General features: G+C 40.7%; 2 protein-coding genes across 4 annotated transcripts in view; one reads left to right on the plus strand and one right to left on the minus strand.

Moving 5' to 3' along the window:
- LOC139468050 (receptor-type guanylate cyclase Gyc76C-like) overlaps window positions 1-16331 on the minus strand; it is a 149204-nt gene that overhangs the window by 121828 nt on the left and 11045 nt on the right. For all 3 annotated transcript variants that reach the window (XM_071249747.1, XM_071249744.1, XM_071249746.1), the window contains exon 2: window positions 4640-5270. In XM_071249747.1, the coding sequence (XP_071105848.1) occupies window positions 4640-5017 (378 nt within the window). In that variant the 5' untranslated portion in view covers window positions 5018-5270. The remainder of the gene's footprint in view (window positions 1-4639; window positions 5271-16331) is intronic.
- LOC139467596 (circumsporozoite protein-like) overlaps window positions 9730-16331 on the plus strand; it is a 58814-nt gene continuing 52212 nt past the window's right edge. Inside the window, exon 1 of the mRNA XM_071249129.1 lies at window positions 9730-9864. Within this exon, the coding sequence (XP_071105230.1) occupies window positions 9730-9864 (135 nt within the window). The remainder of the gene's footprint in view (window positions 9865-16331) is intronic.

A 16331-nucleotide genomic window follows, 5' to 3' on the forward strand; every position in this document is an offset into this window, starting at 1 on the left:
CGATGATCGCAACCTGTTTTGAACAGTGGTGCATATTGATTATATTATTTTGACATCATTTCAGTAATTCGATTCTATTCGTAGGTACGCGTGCATAATATTTGCTTGAATGTCTCTGATCTCAGTCACTGTGTGATGAGGGAAATGAAGACACACACAAACGTCTCATCGATCACGAATGGATCGAGAATGATACGTGCCCCGGTCGCGATCGATGGGACGTTTGTTTTGAACAGTAGTTTATGTATTAGTTACTATTTTTGATAGCATTCGGGCAATTCGATTTTATTTGTAAGTATGCGTGTGTAATATTCGCTAGATGGCTATAATTTCAGTCACTGTGTGATGATGGGGAGGAGGACAGACGCAAATGTCTCGACGATGACGGCTGGGAGGAGAATTATTCGCGCCCCGCTTGCGATTGATGGGTGTTTGTTTTGAATAGTTGATTATGCATTCACTGTAATTTGTACTGGCAACTACGTGTGTATATTGTCTATACCAGATGTCTTTAATCTCAGTCACAGGGCGACCTGGAGGATGAAGACAAGCCTGTCATGTATTTTCTCTCTTGCATATCCAACACACATGTGCAATGTTATGATGCGTTTACTAACCACACACAGCGTTCTATCAGTACGGTAAATTACCCGGTATGACATTACTTCCTGGAAACAACCAATTTTTAAAGACATTACGGTATTACAGTATACATTCCTCTGAACTATCTATTCTTTGTTTTAAAAAGCGCTAAAAAGGTAAGCAGGAGCGTTGGTATAACAAATCGTAGCGAGTTTTGGAGAAGGTACAAACAATTTTTTGTCCTGATATGATTAATTTATATGCATGCAGATTAACCATGAATGTGTTTATGGATTGATCGGAACTGTATCTAGTAATCACCCGGTTTTGGTCACAGGGTAGGTGTTTTGCGGTTTATGTATTACAGTTTGGGGAGCAAAAGCTAGGATATAATGTCACCCACTGGCACATGCGCAAGACATTCAGGAGATCCAGTTTGTACTCTTTGGTTTTGTTAAACCTTTGGCAACATTATTTATTAACAGTCGCTTGTACGATTCCGACTATATCATGAGCATGTGTTCATGAATCACTATCAAATAGTGATGATACCGGGTGTAGGCAAGTCAATAGAAAACCTGACAAACACGAGAACAAATGGTACAAGTAAAACCTGGGAATTGCATCGAAAATAATTTTTGACACTAATGTGTCAAATTTGGAAATATCCTCCACGTGTCTATCACATATTACTGAGGCATTGAATGTAACCTTGATCAAACAGCTTCTGAGCAAGAATCTGACGCTCTTTGAGATCTAGGCAGAAAGAGCCCGCTCTATTGTATCTAAAATGTTGTGAAATGTAAATGCCAAAGGCTGGAGCTGAATATTGCTCGACATGAAGGGGAAGTTCATTCATGGACAGTTGAAGTCAAATTATTTCTATCAAACCGCGTATTCTCTGATACCCAAGTACATATATACTTTTACATAGCATGGGTCAATTCAAAGCTATTTGACGCTTCATCTCGTCTCCTTACTGGTGAATGCGTTTGTTCAAAGGTTAAGGACAACGTAGCGCAACATCTGCCCAGAACAGTCTCTCAAGGTCGAAAAGTTATGTGCTTTCATCACCCTCCTTCATTTATTGACTTGCAGCTGACAATAATCATTTTGACGCTGGCACTCGCAATGACGTTTTATAACATTAGTTGTGTTTGAGAGATTGTTGTGGAATGATTCCTTCAATAATATTAATAAGAGCCCTATATTTCATGTTTGAGTTTCTTGTTTATAGCATAATTCAGTTGCTTGTCTGTGGTATGATTCACAAGTTAATGACATAATTCATGTCTGTGGTACGCGTGAAGATCCGGGTTAGAATAAATCAGTAAACCATACATGTTGTAAGAGGCAACTATACTTGTTGTAAGAGGCGACCAACGTGCTGAGTGCGGCGTTAAACAACAACAAACCAAACACGTCTGTGGAATGATGCATATGTTAATGACATAATTCAGTTACATATCTCTAGTATGACACATGCTAATGACAATTCAGATACATGTTCGTGGGAGGACTTACGCGTTAATGACATAAATAAGGTACATGTCCCTGGTATGAACATGTTAATGACAATGCAGGTACATATCTCTGGTAAGACACATGTTAATGCAAATTCAGATACATGTCTTTGGGAGGAATCACCTGTTAATGTGTAATCACCTGTTAATGACATAATCAAAATACATGTCTCTGGTATGAAACATGTTAATGACAATTCAGCTACATATCTCTGGTAAGACACATGTTAATGACAATTCAGAAAAAGGTCTTTGGGAGGAATCACCTGTTAATGACATAATTCAGGTACATGTCACTGGTAAGACACATGTTAATGACAATTCAGCTACATATCTCTGGTATGACATATGTTAATGATATAATTCAGTAGAATGTCCGTGGGAGAACTCACATGTTAATGACATAATTAAGGTACACGACTCTGGTATGACACGTGTTAATGACAATTCAGCTACATATCTCTGGTAAGACACATGTTAATGACAATTCAGAAAAAGGTCTTTGGGAGGAATCACCTGTTAATGACATAATTCAGGTACATGTCACTGGTAAGACACATGTTAATGACAATTCAGCTACATATCTCTGGTATGACATATGTTAATGATATAATTCAGTAGAATGTCCGTGGGAGGACTCACATGTTAATGACATAATTAAGGTACACGACTCTGGTATGACACGTGTTAATGACAATTCAGCTACATAACTCTGGTATGACATATGTTAATGATATAATTCAGTAGAATGTCCGTGGGAGGACTCACATGTTAATGACATAATTAAGGTACACGACTCTGGTATGACACATGTTAATGACAATTCAGAAAAAGGTCTTTGGGAGGAATCACCTGTTAATGACATAATTCAGGTACATGTCACTGGTAAGACACATGTTAATGACAATTCAGCTACATATCTCTGGTATGACATATGTTAATGATATAATTCAGTAGAATGTCCGTGGGAGGACTCATATGTTAATGACATAATTAAGGTACACGACTCTGGTATGACACGTGTTAATGACAATTCAGCTACATGTCCATGGGAGGAATCACCTGTTCATGACATAATTAAGGTACACGTCTCTGGTATGACAAATGTTAATGACAATCCAGGTACATGTTTCTTGTATGACATATGTTAATGACATAATTTAGTAACATGTCGGTGGGAGGACTCACAAGTTAATGACATAATTAAGGTACACATCTCTGGTATAACACGTGTTAATGACAATTCAGCTACATATTTCTGGTATGACATATGCTAATGACATCATCCAGTTACATGTGTTTGGTATGACTCACATATTAATGACGTTACTTAGTCACATGTCTGTGGTTTGAGTCACATCATTGTGATATAATTCCGTTTCATGTCTGTGATATGAATAATTACTTTCTGTGTGATAGAATTAAGTTGCATTTCGTCTGGTATGATCCACCTGTTTGTGATATCATTTCGATACATGTTTGAGTTGTGATTTACGCGTTTGTGATATCATTTTGATACATGTTTGATTTGTGATTTAAACGTTTCTGATATCATTTCGATACATGTTTGATTTGTGATTTAAACGTTTCTGATATTATTTCGATATATGTTTGATTTGTGATTTAAACGTTTCTGATATCATTTCGATACATGTTTGGGTTGTGATTTACACGTTTTTGATATTATTTTGCTACATGTTTGATATGTGATTTAAACGTTTCTGATATCATTTTGATACATGTTTGATTTGTGATTTAAACGTTTCTGATATTATTTCGATACGTTTGATTTGTGATTTATACGTTTCTGATATAATATGAAATCATGATAAATGTATGATTTGCTTGTTTGTGATATCAGTCAAATATACATTTGAGTTATGATTTACACGTTTCTGATATCATTTCGATACATGTTTGATTTGTGATTTAAACGTTTCTGATATCATTTTGATACATGTTTGATTTGTGATTTAAACGTTTCTCGTATAATATGAAATCATGATACATGTATGATTTGCTTGTTTGTGATATCAGTCAAATATACGTTTGAGTTATGATTTACACGTTTGTGATATCATTATGATACACGTTTGATTTGTTATTTACACGTTTGTTATGTTATATTATTTAAAATCATGATTAATGTATGATTTGCTTGATTGTGATATCAGTCAAATACATGTTTGAGTTGTTATATCATTTAGATACATATTTGATATATGATTTACACGTTTGTAGTCTCATGTTTAAAGTATAATTTTCATATCTGTAATCGTCACATGTTTGTGGTACGATTTACGCGTTAATTATATAATTTAGAATCGGTGGATTTACACGTTTGTGATAAAATCAAGTTACATGTTTGAGGTATGACTTACACGTTTGTGATATAATCCAGTCAAATGTTTGAGTTATGTTTAAAATATCTGTTCTTGAATTGAAGGTCTGTCATAAACGTTTCATTCCGATGAAATAAATATAAACTAGGATTAAACGGATGACGAAATGTGTAAGAATACTAAAATACTTACATAAGATATGATGGGAAGATTAAAAGCCGCAGCGAGACGAGCCTCCACGGTACAGCTATCCTCGGGTCCAAAGAAGACTACCGCCCCAGCTTTCCACTGCTCGGCCAGACTTTTCAGGGATACCAGGGTATCAGCGTGGGTATCGTTCCATACGAGTTTGAACCGGTACCCAGGTACCATATTCTCTTCATTGATCTTTTTGATAGCATATGTAATGGCACCAGAAATAAGTCGACCCTGCATGTTTCGGACAAATGTGTCCGCTTTGGAAGTTGTAAGGTATCCAATGGTTATGTTTGTCACTGCTGAGACCAACGGTGCCACGAAGACGCAGGTGAACAACACTACTCCCAAACAAGCAGTCGCGAAACAACACATCCTCGGGGCCCCTGTCTGAACCAGGCCCAAAATGCATCACGCCGATCAGCCACACTGACAGGCGGGCTGACACACCTGGAACTTGGCACAAGTTACCACTAGAGACTTGTGACTCTACTTTCGATTACGTGACGAATGCGCGACTACTGTCAGCGAGCAGTATCCTGCTCTAATTGGCGGCAGCGCACGGCGACGTTGTATGGTCACGTGGCTGACAGCGAGAACACTTCGTCACGAGCGTTGACCACTAGCGCTAAAACAGAGAAAATATAGCCAATCAATTACACTGTATTCAGACGGACATCCAATCAGGACGCATTTATGAGCACAAGGGCTTGTAAGCAAAGGTTTAAGACTTGCTTGTCGTCGTAATGGAAAAGGTGGATATTTCTAGGGGACCATCTCCACTGATATTAGCGGTCGATAACAGGCTAAGACACTCGCTTCGGCCAGTGAGGCGAGCTAGGTCTCCATAAGAAGATATATAATTATGTCTGGAAAAGATTAATACATCACACATAAGCTGTTTATTTATGGATCAATGTTACGAAACCTTCCCAAAAATGATTTCAAAACATTACTCCAATACTTTCATTCACAACTTTAAAAAAAAACAAGAATGAAAAAATATGAACAAGATTTCTTTAAATCGACTATACATTATTGATGGTTCAATCTATAAATGACTCCAGTTAACTTTTACTTTTGATGCCCCTCTTCGATTTCCTGTTTTTCCAATTTCTCAAGTCCCCTGACAGTTGTCCGTTTCCTTCCGTCTCTCAATACATGCGTGATGCACCAGCGTGCCAGGTCCTTCATTGTTCCGTTCCTCTATGAATGATTAACGTCGCAGCTGGTTTGCTAAAGCACCAGCATTAGCATGCAGCTCTTCCGCTACCGGAACCGCGTCCCACCTACCTAACCAGTCCAGGGAGTATAGCACCAGGAGAGCATCGTTCATCTCTATATTAACACGTTGGTAAAGCAGAAAGGCTTTGTCAACAGCCAGTTGGTATTTCTACGGTTTATGCTTAATTGTGTTAATTAGTGTTTCCATGGCACTTTTCAAACACTGGCGCAGGTTTATTATCATCACATGTGTAATGTACTGATCGTGTTGAAAGTCCTAATGACTCCGTATCTCATATGATCCCTTATAGGTATTATATAACTGATTATCTATAACAAATAAACATACGCGATCTATTCAAATGCGAAGTAATTGTTTTCGAAAATCGCATACCAAATACAATTGCATATGTTCTGCTGGGGAATGTTATTTTATAGAAGACCGTTTTATAATGCTAGAAGTTTCAAAAACAAAAACAAGACAAGTTTTTTTAAAAGAAATATTAATTTAAAACATTCGAAGTGAGGTAGAAAAGGCCTTCACTTCTTTACCGCATCTCAAATACACGTACAAACAAGGTAGAACACCAAAATATGAAAAATGCCCTATGAGTTATCAATGATAAAAGTTAAGAAACCAACGTCACGATTCACCAATCCATTTACCATAAATTCACAAACACTGAAAAACCCAAACAAATCTTATCATACATTGAGCCACCGAAAGGCATTTCAACCGAACCAACGTGATCTTTGTACATCGTTTTCGTTTAACGAGCTCGTTGAAGAATCATTGTCATATTTGGCATTCCTCTTCATTGCCACAATTATGCCTATGTACCCTAATGGCGTATAGCGTGAAACACTTCACGGATGCACGGCCTCTGCTCGTGCAGGGCGTGCTTATCGTGTCGAACATTCTATTAGTTTGAAGGGTCTACGTTTGTTCGCTTCTCTCGCTCCCGCCAATATCTGCTTCCCCAGACTAAATCATGTATCCAATAGAACGAATTTAATTGATATTCAGTGTGAATATACTTGAATGCTACAGAAAGGTAATAAATATCGAAAATCAAATTAATGGTTGGATGTAAATCGATCAGCTCTATCACTATGTGGCCCAGTCGTCTAAGGCAGCGCGATTCGCTGTGCAGAGTTGCGTCCCTTGGGCACGTCAGAAACCTATATTTGTGGGTTCGAATCCCGGTTCGCCCCGATTATGTTTCAAGGTTTGTCAGCACCATACCCGTGCTCCTCGTGGGTTTCACCGAAGTGATTAACGTCTGAGACCTGCATCACTTCGGGCTTTCCTCCCACATTAAGCTGACACGCCGTGATATAACTGGAATCATTTTAAAAGCGGCGTTAAACCCAACTCACTCACTCACTCACTCACTCACTCACTCGGATAACAACCCGTAATGAAAAATGTCCTATCCTCGATCTTGGCTCTTCATGATTAATAGAACATTTAATGTATAATCGTATATCGTTAATCTTGGATTATATTACGATGCATTCATGCAAACATCAGGGTCAGTTTTGGGTCTATATGTTAGGAGCTTTCTACGCTTCAGTGAATGAAATATGACATGAATTCCAAAGCGTGGGGATTTCGGTTAATGATTTGAACTGTGTGAGGTCGTGGCTTCATCTGCGAGATGTGAGCTTATGGCAAGGTTGTGCGTATTACGTACCCCATTAACGGCCTGGTAGGACGGGTCAGCGGTTATCTATAGGCAAAGACTGTCAGACTTTATCTCCCATCTATTAATATCTCACTCCTGTATTGCACAGCAAGACGTTCTTCGGGTGTTGAAATGTGCGATGGGGCCATGGTATTTTCTACTCAAGGTTGTTGGCTAGTGTTTTTGTAATAAACATAAAACAAACAGTCCGTTTGGCTTCAAACGAGAACGATGAATTGCAAAATAACTCAAAATCGGGAACAGACTATTAAATGTCAAAACGGTACACGGCAATGAATACCCTGCAACCAACAATATCTGTTTTTTTTGTCTGTTTTAGGAGGAACAGCGCAAACACGTACTGCACGTGCAACATAGTATGTGTCGTTGTTGATTGAGAAGATGCGCTACTCACCTAATGTGAAACATTTGATATTTTTAAGGCGTATGATTTTTTTCAGTGTGAAGCAGAAAGAGGAAAACCATTTTATGCCATTAATAAATACTTGAAACGAGCTTCGACATCTCTTGGTATGTGTCCTAATAAGCTGAAAAGTCTTGTCCGTCGGCATGACTCCAGTGATCAGGCGAAGCAGGAGGGGGAATAAATCAAAACCATGTGGGATTGACAAATTAGACAGTTTTCGGAAAAAATCAAATCAGACGTGCAATTCAGAAAATAAGTACATGTCACTAAGACTCTTGAAGAAATACCTTGAAACTGAACATGACTTAATTGTTACAAAATACAAGCTATGGCGACTTGTGCATACATTTGGACACAGATACAAAAGATAAGTGGTGAAAATAGGGCTGTGTTATGTGAACGATCTGACATCCTTCGTCTCCGAAATCATTATCTTCGAACCATCACGAAAAAACGTGAAGAAGGATGAGACGTGGATATATGCCTCTTACACAGCCAGCATTCAGTGGGTACCAGTGGGGACTGTAAGACGTCTGGGGAAAAGGTGAAGATTTATCGTTTTCCATGCAGGCTGTGACCTCGTCTTTCGAGCCAAGGCCAAGGACAACATGGACCTCCACACAGAAATGAACGGCAAGGTATTTCTGGAGTGGGTGAAAAAATAGTTGGTCCCTACTTTGCCTGCAGACGCCCTTATTATCATGGACAATGCGTCGTATCACAGTATGCAGGATCCAAACAGCAAGGCCCCGACGTCTAATAGCCTTAAAGAAGATATGGTGACGTGGCTGCAACGGATGAATATGACCTTTCCTTCCAGGGCTACATAACCACACTCTATGAAATCATCAACTCTCACAAACCTGAGCACGTCAATATGCTTGACAAACACATCAAAGGTCATGGTAAAGCCGCCTCACGACTTTCCCCATTACCACTGCGGTCTGAATCCAAGAGAGTTGATATGGGGTATCGTCGTTGGACGATTGAACACAGCGTTTGAATTGCGGGATGTTGACAAGCTAGCAAATAAATCCCTTAGTCGGGTAACAGTGGAGACATGGCAGCGTTGCGTTACGGTCATGTGATGAACTTCGACAAGCAACAGTCCCAACTATAGAGTTATGACCATCAGCAGCGGCACAAGCATCTTCGACGACGAGGGCTGTGACATGAGCAAGTCAGCTTGCAGTCACAGAGAGAGAGTGATGACAAACATAAAAACGCTAAGCGTTATGATGATCGTATCTCCCTTGCCGTCGTAGCGTAAGATCAGTTTGTTAACCGGGACCCTGGACCACGGATCATTGGATCAGACATCAGGTCCGGCCGGAAATCACGGCTCCTTCAACGGTTGTAACCCTTCGCCAAACGGTGTTATTATTCAGAGCTCATAAGTTGCTTGTTGGTCAAATGTATTTCCTTTAAGACTGTTTATACTTGTAAACAGCTCAATTTTTCATCTCAGTAATTTGCTTGTTAGCTGACATGCTTCTAGTTAGCTGGAGGGCTTCCGTTAACTGGCTGATGAATCATATGAAACGAAAAGTGATATTGACAAGCCCCATCTACGAAACTGTCAAATATGACATAAATCAATCGTACCGCTCTGTATGAAGTAAACCGTCTATCAATCAGGTACACACGACTCAGCGCGAAGTCTTCTGGTGTGGTCACGTGACGTAGGCAGCGCCATCTATCGGTCAGTCTGAGACTTATCGGCTTTTGGTATTAGTTAGTGTTCCAACATGGACGTCAAATTTCGTGCTAAGGTCGAATGGGAGAAGCCACATCAAGCCGGCACCCTGCTGTCAGATTATACGTCGGGGATTATGCAGAGGCCAGATGAGACGGTCTTTAATAAAGCTAAGGTCACAGGAACGGTCAGTTTAAGCATACTGATATTATATGTTGGTAACATGCGGTTATTAAGAAAAGAATTTACCATGGCAACAGGCACAGGTGGTTGCCTTTTGTGATCGTAGTTTTGCTCTTATGGCGATTGACTCGTATTTAGTAGTCTAGACGAAGAAGGATTAATAACATTCATTGGTAACTTTTTTAGGCTTTGGGGATCGCGACGATGAAAAGCTGAAAAAGGTCGACATCGCTTCTATCCTTCAATTTGTACAATTTCGTTGATAGTTCTGTACAGAACGGTACAGAAATAAATGTCGAACAAGCTAAGTGCCACTTCAATTAAGCACCGACTCAGTGTTTTTTTTTCAAGGAGAGGCTACCTGAACGACCACGTCATCAAGTTTATGTGCAGTGTGTTGAGAGGATCAGCGACCCTGCAGAGTCCATCCCTTGAGGTGAAATTGGGTTTAACGTCGCATCCAAGATTATTACACTTATATAACAACAAGCATGTATGTGTGTGTATGCACGTGTGTGTGGCTGCTAGTCCGGACTGATGCCGATTTATACCGAGGTACCATGCCGCAGTTTAACATGAACACCCCACTCAGACACAGAATACTGACCCCAGTCCTTTTTTAGCCCCTTAATGGCGAGCGCCGGACAGAGTAACAACGAGTACCATCTTTAAAGGTATTTTGCTATGACGTGGCCGGGGAACGAACCCCGGGCCTTTCGCTCCCCGGGCGGACGCTCTCCCACTAGGCCGAGGAGGCGGTCCACTTAGAGGCTGGCCTGAAAAGTAAAACAGAAAATTTGCTGTTTCCTGCTCAGGACCAGTCAGTTCCCTCTCGAAACCGCCAATATGTGATTTTGCATCAAAATGGAAATATGAAATGTTGATTGTGCTATGAATTTAATGAGACTGTCCAACTCAGTGTCAGCTTGGCATAAACACCGTATCTTGAAAGGCTAGATTACTGATTTTATTACTAGATTTTATTACTGTCTTCGCCATGCTTGTGATTTTGACACAAAGGTCCATCCATGGTACGACCCAGAATAAGTAAGGGGATGGAGAATTAATACAAATTTCTTTAGAATAGGCCCGTATACAGCCTCTGACCTATCCAGGGTTAATGTTGGAACAGATGTAGATCTTCTATGTTTACCACTTTGGTGAAACTCTCGATCGCAAATAATGTGCCCACAAACCAAGAACCATATAATAACCCACGATAATAGGATCCTGTCACACGTAAGGGACGCAACTCAACACGGTGAATAACGGAGGTTAAGCTGTCTTGATCACCTGTGTTCTCATATTCCATTTACGAACCACTGTCTACAATCGAGGTGAGCTTCAGCTATTCTGACAGCGAACGGTATATTGATTTATTATAAAGTCTTTAAAGTATCTTTAATAATGGAAATAAATAGAAAAAGTGAGCTGTTCGTTTTGAAAGTGGATTAAGAAAGCAACGTTGCCAGTGATCCTTTCAACTTCCTCATTCGAAACATTAGATCAAACGTGGATGTTATAAATATTATATGTTCCGGGATCCAGTGACGTAACCTTAGATACACAACAAGCTTGCTTGGGTTACAATACACATATCCATATGTCCACTGATAGTTAAAATTGTAATATTTGGACGTTTTTATGTAAGACCACACGAGATAGTTCTAATTTTGACGGCGTCAAAAGTATTTTGTTAAAATCGTTACCTACTAGTATATGTTTCATAGCCACTGATTCTGTAATGATGACATGCATGGATTCAATATGGCTGCCGTGGTGGCCATTTTGAAATTGGGATGATATATATGAAACATTTACAATTTAAAACACTCATACATGTACAACTACTCATCCACTCTTCCACTTCAAGACAACGGAAGTTGACAAGCTATGACACAACGTATCCTTTATTCCTGGTCAAGGACACCCTGGGGGTAGTGCGGATATCCTGGGGGTAGAGGCCGCCTCCCACAACGTTGCTATTTCCTATTCAGTTGTGAAGCATCAGAGGAAGGTCTAACCCTCCCTCAGTCTAAATGCCTTTACATAAGTAGCCGAATTCACACCCACAGGCTCTCGCTCGCCATGTGGCATTTGTCAACAGTTAGTGAAAGGTTATCTTCGTATAAAACACACCGTCCTCTCTGCTATCATTCATCATGCAACGTGACATTTCAACATTAATAGGGTGTAAAATTGTATAACCTTTGCCCAATACTTCGGTGGGGCAAGGAGGTTTGGAAATAAAATAAACATAGTAGTATTTATGGGTATTCCCATTTCCACCTGTCCATCTGTGCCCTTTGTGGAATCATTATATTATACACACTATCGACGCACATTTATATTGCTGCTATTAATAAACTCAAATTGTTCGTGTAGCTTTTGAACATCTGCGGAAACAACCCGATACTTTGATAGTGTTGGAATTGTATGGGAAAATGCATGGTGTCGTGGCGAGTTGGTAGTCTGGCCACTGAGAATATATATTGGAGTGATACAAAGAGTATTATTTATCACATTGTTTACTAAAGCCTGGGGTTCATAAACTAGCAGACGGACAATAAACAACAATACCGACGTGTTTAGCACGTGTTTAGGAAATGCCTTTGTTTTTATTTGTGGGATGAAGACGAAGGGACCGGCCATTTAATGTGTGTGTGTGTGTGTGGGTGGGTGGGGAAGGGGGGGGGGGGGGGGTGAATCTTGGGTATTTCAACATAAATTATAGCCAGGGAAAAATACACAAAGACATGGGGAGGGTCACCCACAATTATGACATGCATTAGGGAGGGTAATTATTTTCAGTACATTAACGTTGTGGGAGGCGGCCTCTACCCCCAGGTAATCCGCGCTACCCCCAGGGTGTCCTTGACCATGAATAAAGCTTAAGGATACGGTGTGTCATAGCTTGTCGTAAGAGGCGACTAACGGGATCGGGTGGAACCTCTGACCCACCCGCCCCCGCAAGAAATGGCCGGTCCTATAACAGCCGGGCATAAGTATACATACGTATACACCCATGTTTGGTGGTATAGTAAGCAAGGTTATTCGATGGTGATGTATTTGTATTTGTATTGTATTTTAGACCTTAAGCTTACAATGTTTCGGCAGCTGTTTTCAGCATCTGTGTAAAATATTATACGTTCTTTGACCGACAGTTTGGCTTATGAACGTACGGCATGCAAGTCTGCAATAGTAGGTCTGTAATAGTTCAGATCTCTAAACACGCCGGTGGGGTAGAGAATAAAGCCCCGTGAAGATCCGGAGTAGAATAAATCTTCAGCAACTCATGCTTGCCGTAAAAAGGCGACTGTGCTTGTCGTAAGAGGCGACTAACGGGATCGGGTGGTCAGGCTCGCTGACTTGGTTGATGCATGTTATCGTATCCAAGTTGCGTAGATCGATGCTTATGATGTCAGTCATTAGATTGTCTGGTACAGAATCGATTATTCACAGACCGCCGTCATATAACTTAACCATTCAGGGTTCGGCATTAACGAACAAACAAACAAAACAAAAAGATTCAAGCATATTACAGAGACATTGGTAATTCAGAAGGGCTCGTTCGGGCAAAGCGTTCCTGCGGCCGAATTTGTCAAATAAACGTCATTCAGTTTTGACAACATGTATGATACAGGCAATCGGAAATACAAAAGACCTATATTTTCTTGTTAAGTGTAAAGAGACACTTATATTGAAGTCAAGGGGATTTTCTAAATTTCGAATGGGTCCCCGATATGTGGTTTGAAGTTAAGCTGTGACATCGGAAAATTTAAGAATTTTTGTTTCCTGCACTTAAAGAAACGACATGTTCATGCAAGGCAGCTAGCCTAACGTTTTGTCAAATATGAAGTAGCTCCCCTTACATCCAAGTCAGAGGGGCCCTGTTATTAAGGACATAAATGGCTGTCAATTTCGCAAGTTGAAGGTGAGGTGAGGTGATGTGGGGTTTAACGTCGCGTCCAAGATTATTGCACTTATATAGTAACTTAATGCACTTATGCACGTACATATATAGTAACTTTATGCACTTATGCACGTACATATAGTATTGCGATACTACGCCGCAGTTTAACATGAATACCCCATTCAGACACAGTATACTGACTCCGAGCCGACCAGTCCTTGTTTTAGCCCCTTAATGCCGAGCGCCAGACAGGGTAATAACAAGTACCATCTCTTAAAGTTTTTTGGTATGACGTGGCCTGGGATCGAACCCCGAACATAACGCTCTCCGGGCGGACGCTCTATTCCTGTTAAACTGCGGCATGGTATCTCAGTGAGCTAGCACTATATATAAATCGGCATCAGTCCGGACTAGTACAAGCAACCACACAAACACACATACGTACATGCACGTTGCTATGTAAGTGCGATAATCTTGGACGCGACGTTAAACCCCATTTCACCTCACCTCACCTATCTTGAACTCCCGCGGCCGTTATTTGTATGTTAAGCAGCTCCAGTTGGCTATTGAGACATAAAATGAAACCTGTAGCTGGAAGGTTATATCAAAAGCTCTCGTCATTATGTATTCTCGTTGAGTTAAAGGGACTCTCGTTTTATGGAAAGTAAAGAGATTCGCGTTATTTGCATCTGAAAGGAACACATAGTGTAGTGAGTAAGCTGCGTTAGAAATCGGCACTAGTCCTATACTTGCCCAATAGTTAAGGTATCATAAGGACAAGTAGACATCTGCCCTTTTTAAGGGTCTTGCAATATGTTATTATAAGGACATGTCGACTAAAAACTGTTCGTTTCTATCGCTGGTAAGCTACAGGTTTTTGATAATTGAAAAAACTCGTCACTATCAGAGAATAATGGTCTCGAACGTATCAGCATTATTTTACATTAGCATATAAGAGGCAGTTAGAAACGGCAGTTAAATTTCGAGATGTTATTTACTTCGAGAAAACGAGATAATGAGTTAATCTGACTGACATGTTTTTTATACATATTATCTTCATGTACTCTGTATCACAAACTACCAAGAAAAATCGAAAAGTTACAGGATGGTCACTCTGGCCTGTTCGTATAATAGTCTCGTTTTTCAGATTCTATTCTCGCTGACTATTTGTTGTTTTTCAGAACCAGGGTCTACTGACTGGGATACAGACATCAAACACGAGGGTGGCATAGGCACACCTGGAACATTCCTGCCGTCTACATCTCCACTTAATTAACAGCCCCCCTCCACACCCCACCCCCCCCCCCCCCCCCCCCCACCCCCAACCCACACCCCCAGGTTAGGATACAGTGATTCATCACGGCTGCAGCAGCTGAGATGTATTTTGAGGGAGTAGCCGCCATCGATCATCTTCTGCATCAGCTTGCAGCAAGTAGCTTCATTTACTTACTTCGTGGGTATTGGAAACGCTTCTTGGAGGCAAATAAACCTAATTTTACGCATCGATAAATCATGAAGAATTATCAATAATAATAATATCATGATATATATGTAGCCTCCTGTGAACAAATACACAATCAAACTTTCAAAGATAGCAATACCCAAATACATTCCTTGACATGCATGTTTCAGTATATACACTTTGCCAATGGGGCTTAACTCAAACTCTATCAGGAGACTCTGAGCTTACCTGTCTCTAGACTTACACACGTCTCTAATGCAATAATTATTACTTTAAATCACGAGCTCTTGATTATATAAAAATAAGAACAAGTTGTTCCTATAAGAGACTGGAGTCCTTAGACTGTCCACGTCCACATATATAGACTTGCCTATCGGGAGGATAGAATTACTGCACATACATGGACTTTTCAGAATAGCCTTGGAGCAAGGCCCACCGGTCTCAGGCGCCGACATTCTCTGTGTGGAGCTGTGTACCCTTAGGCCAGCAATGTCTTTGTTTGTTTGTTTCCTGTTTAACACCGCACACAGCAATATTCAAGCTATATGACGGCGGTCTGGAAATAATCGAGTCTGGACAAAACAATCATCCAGTGATTGACATCATGAGCATCGATCCACGCAATTGTGATACGATGACATGCATCAACCAAGTCAGCGAACCTGACAACCCTATCCCATTAGTCGCCTCTTACGACAAGCACAGTCTACTCTTATGACAAGCATGGGTAGCTAAAAAACAATTCTCAACCGGATCTACACTGGACCCTGCTATATCGATGATCGCGAGGTCGAACCTCTAGATTCCCTTTGATCACGGGGGGGGGGGGGGGGGGGGGGGGAGGGGGAGCAGTCCGGGGCGCCGCGATTCGCTGTACAGAGTTGCGTCCCCTTGGGCACGCCAGAAACCTGTGATTGTGGGTTCGAAATCCGGTTCGCCCCGATTATGTTTCTAGGTTGGTCAGCACCATACCCGTGCTCGTGAGTTTCACCGAAGTGGTAAACGTCTGAGACCTGCATCACTCAGGGCTTTTCTCCCACATTAAGCTGCAGCTGGCACGCCGTGATATAACTGGAATAATGTTAAAAGCGGCATT

Source organism: Haliotis cracherodii, unplaced genomic scaffold (assembly GCF_022045235.1).
Source record: "Haliotis cracherodii isolate W230 unplaced genomic scaffold, xgHalCrac1.p SCAF_2, whole genome shotgun sequence".
NCBI lineage: Eukaryota > Metazoa > Mollusca > Gastropoda > Lepetellida > Haliotidae > Haliotis > Haliotis cracherodii.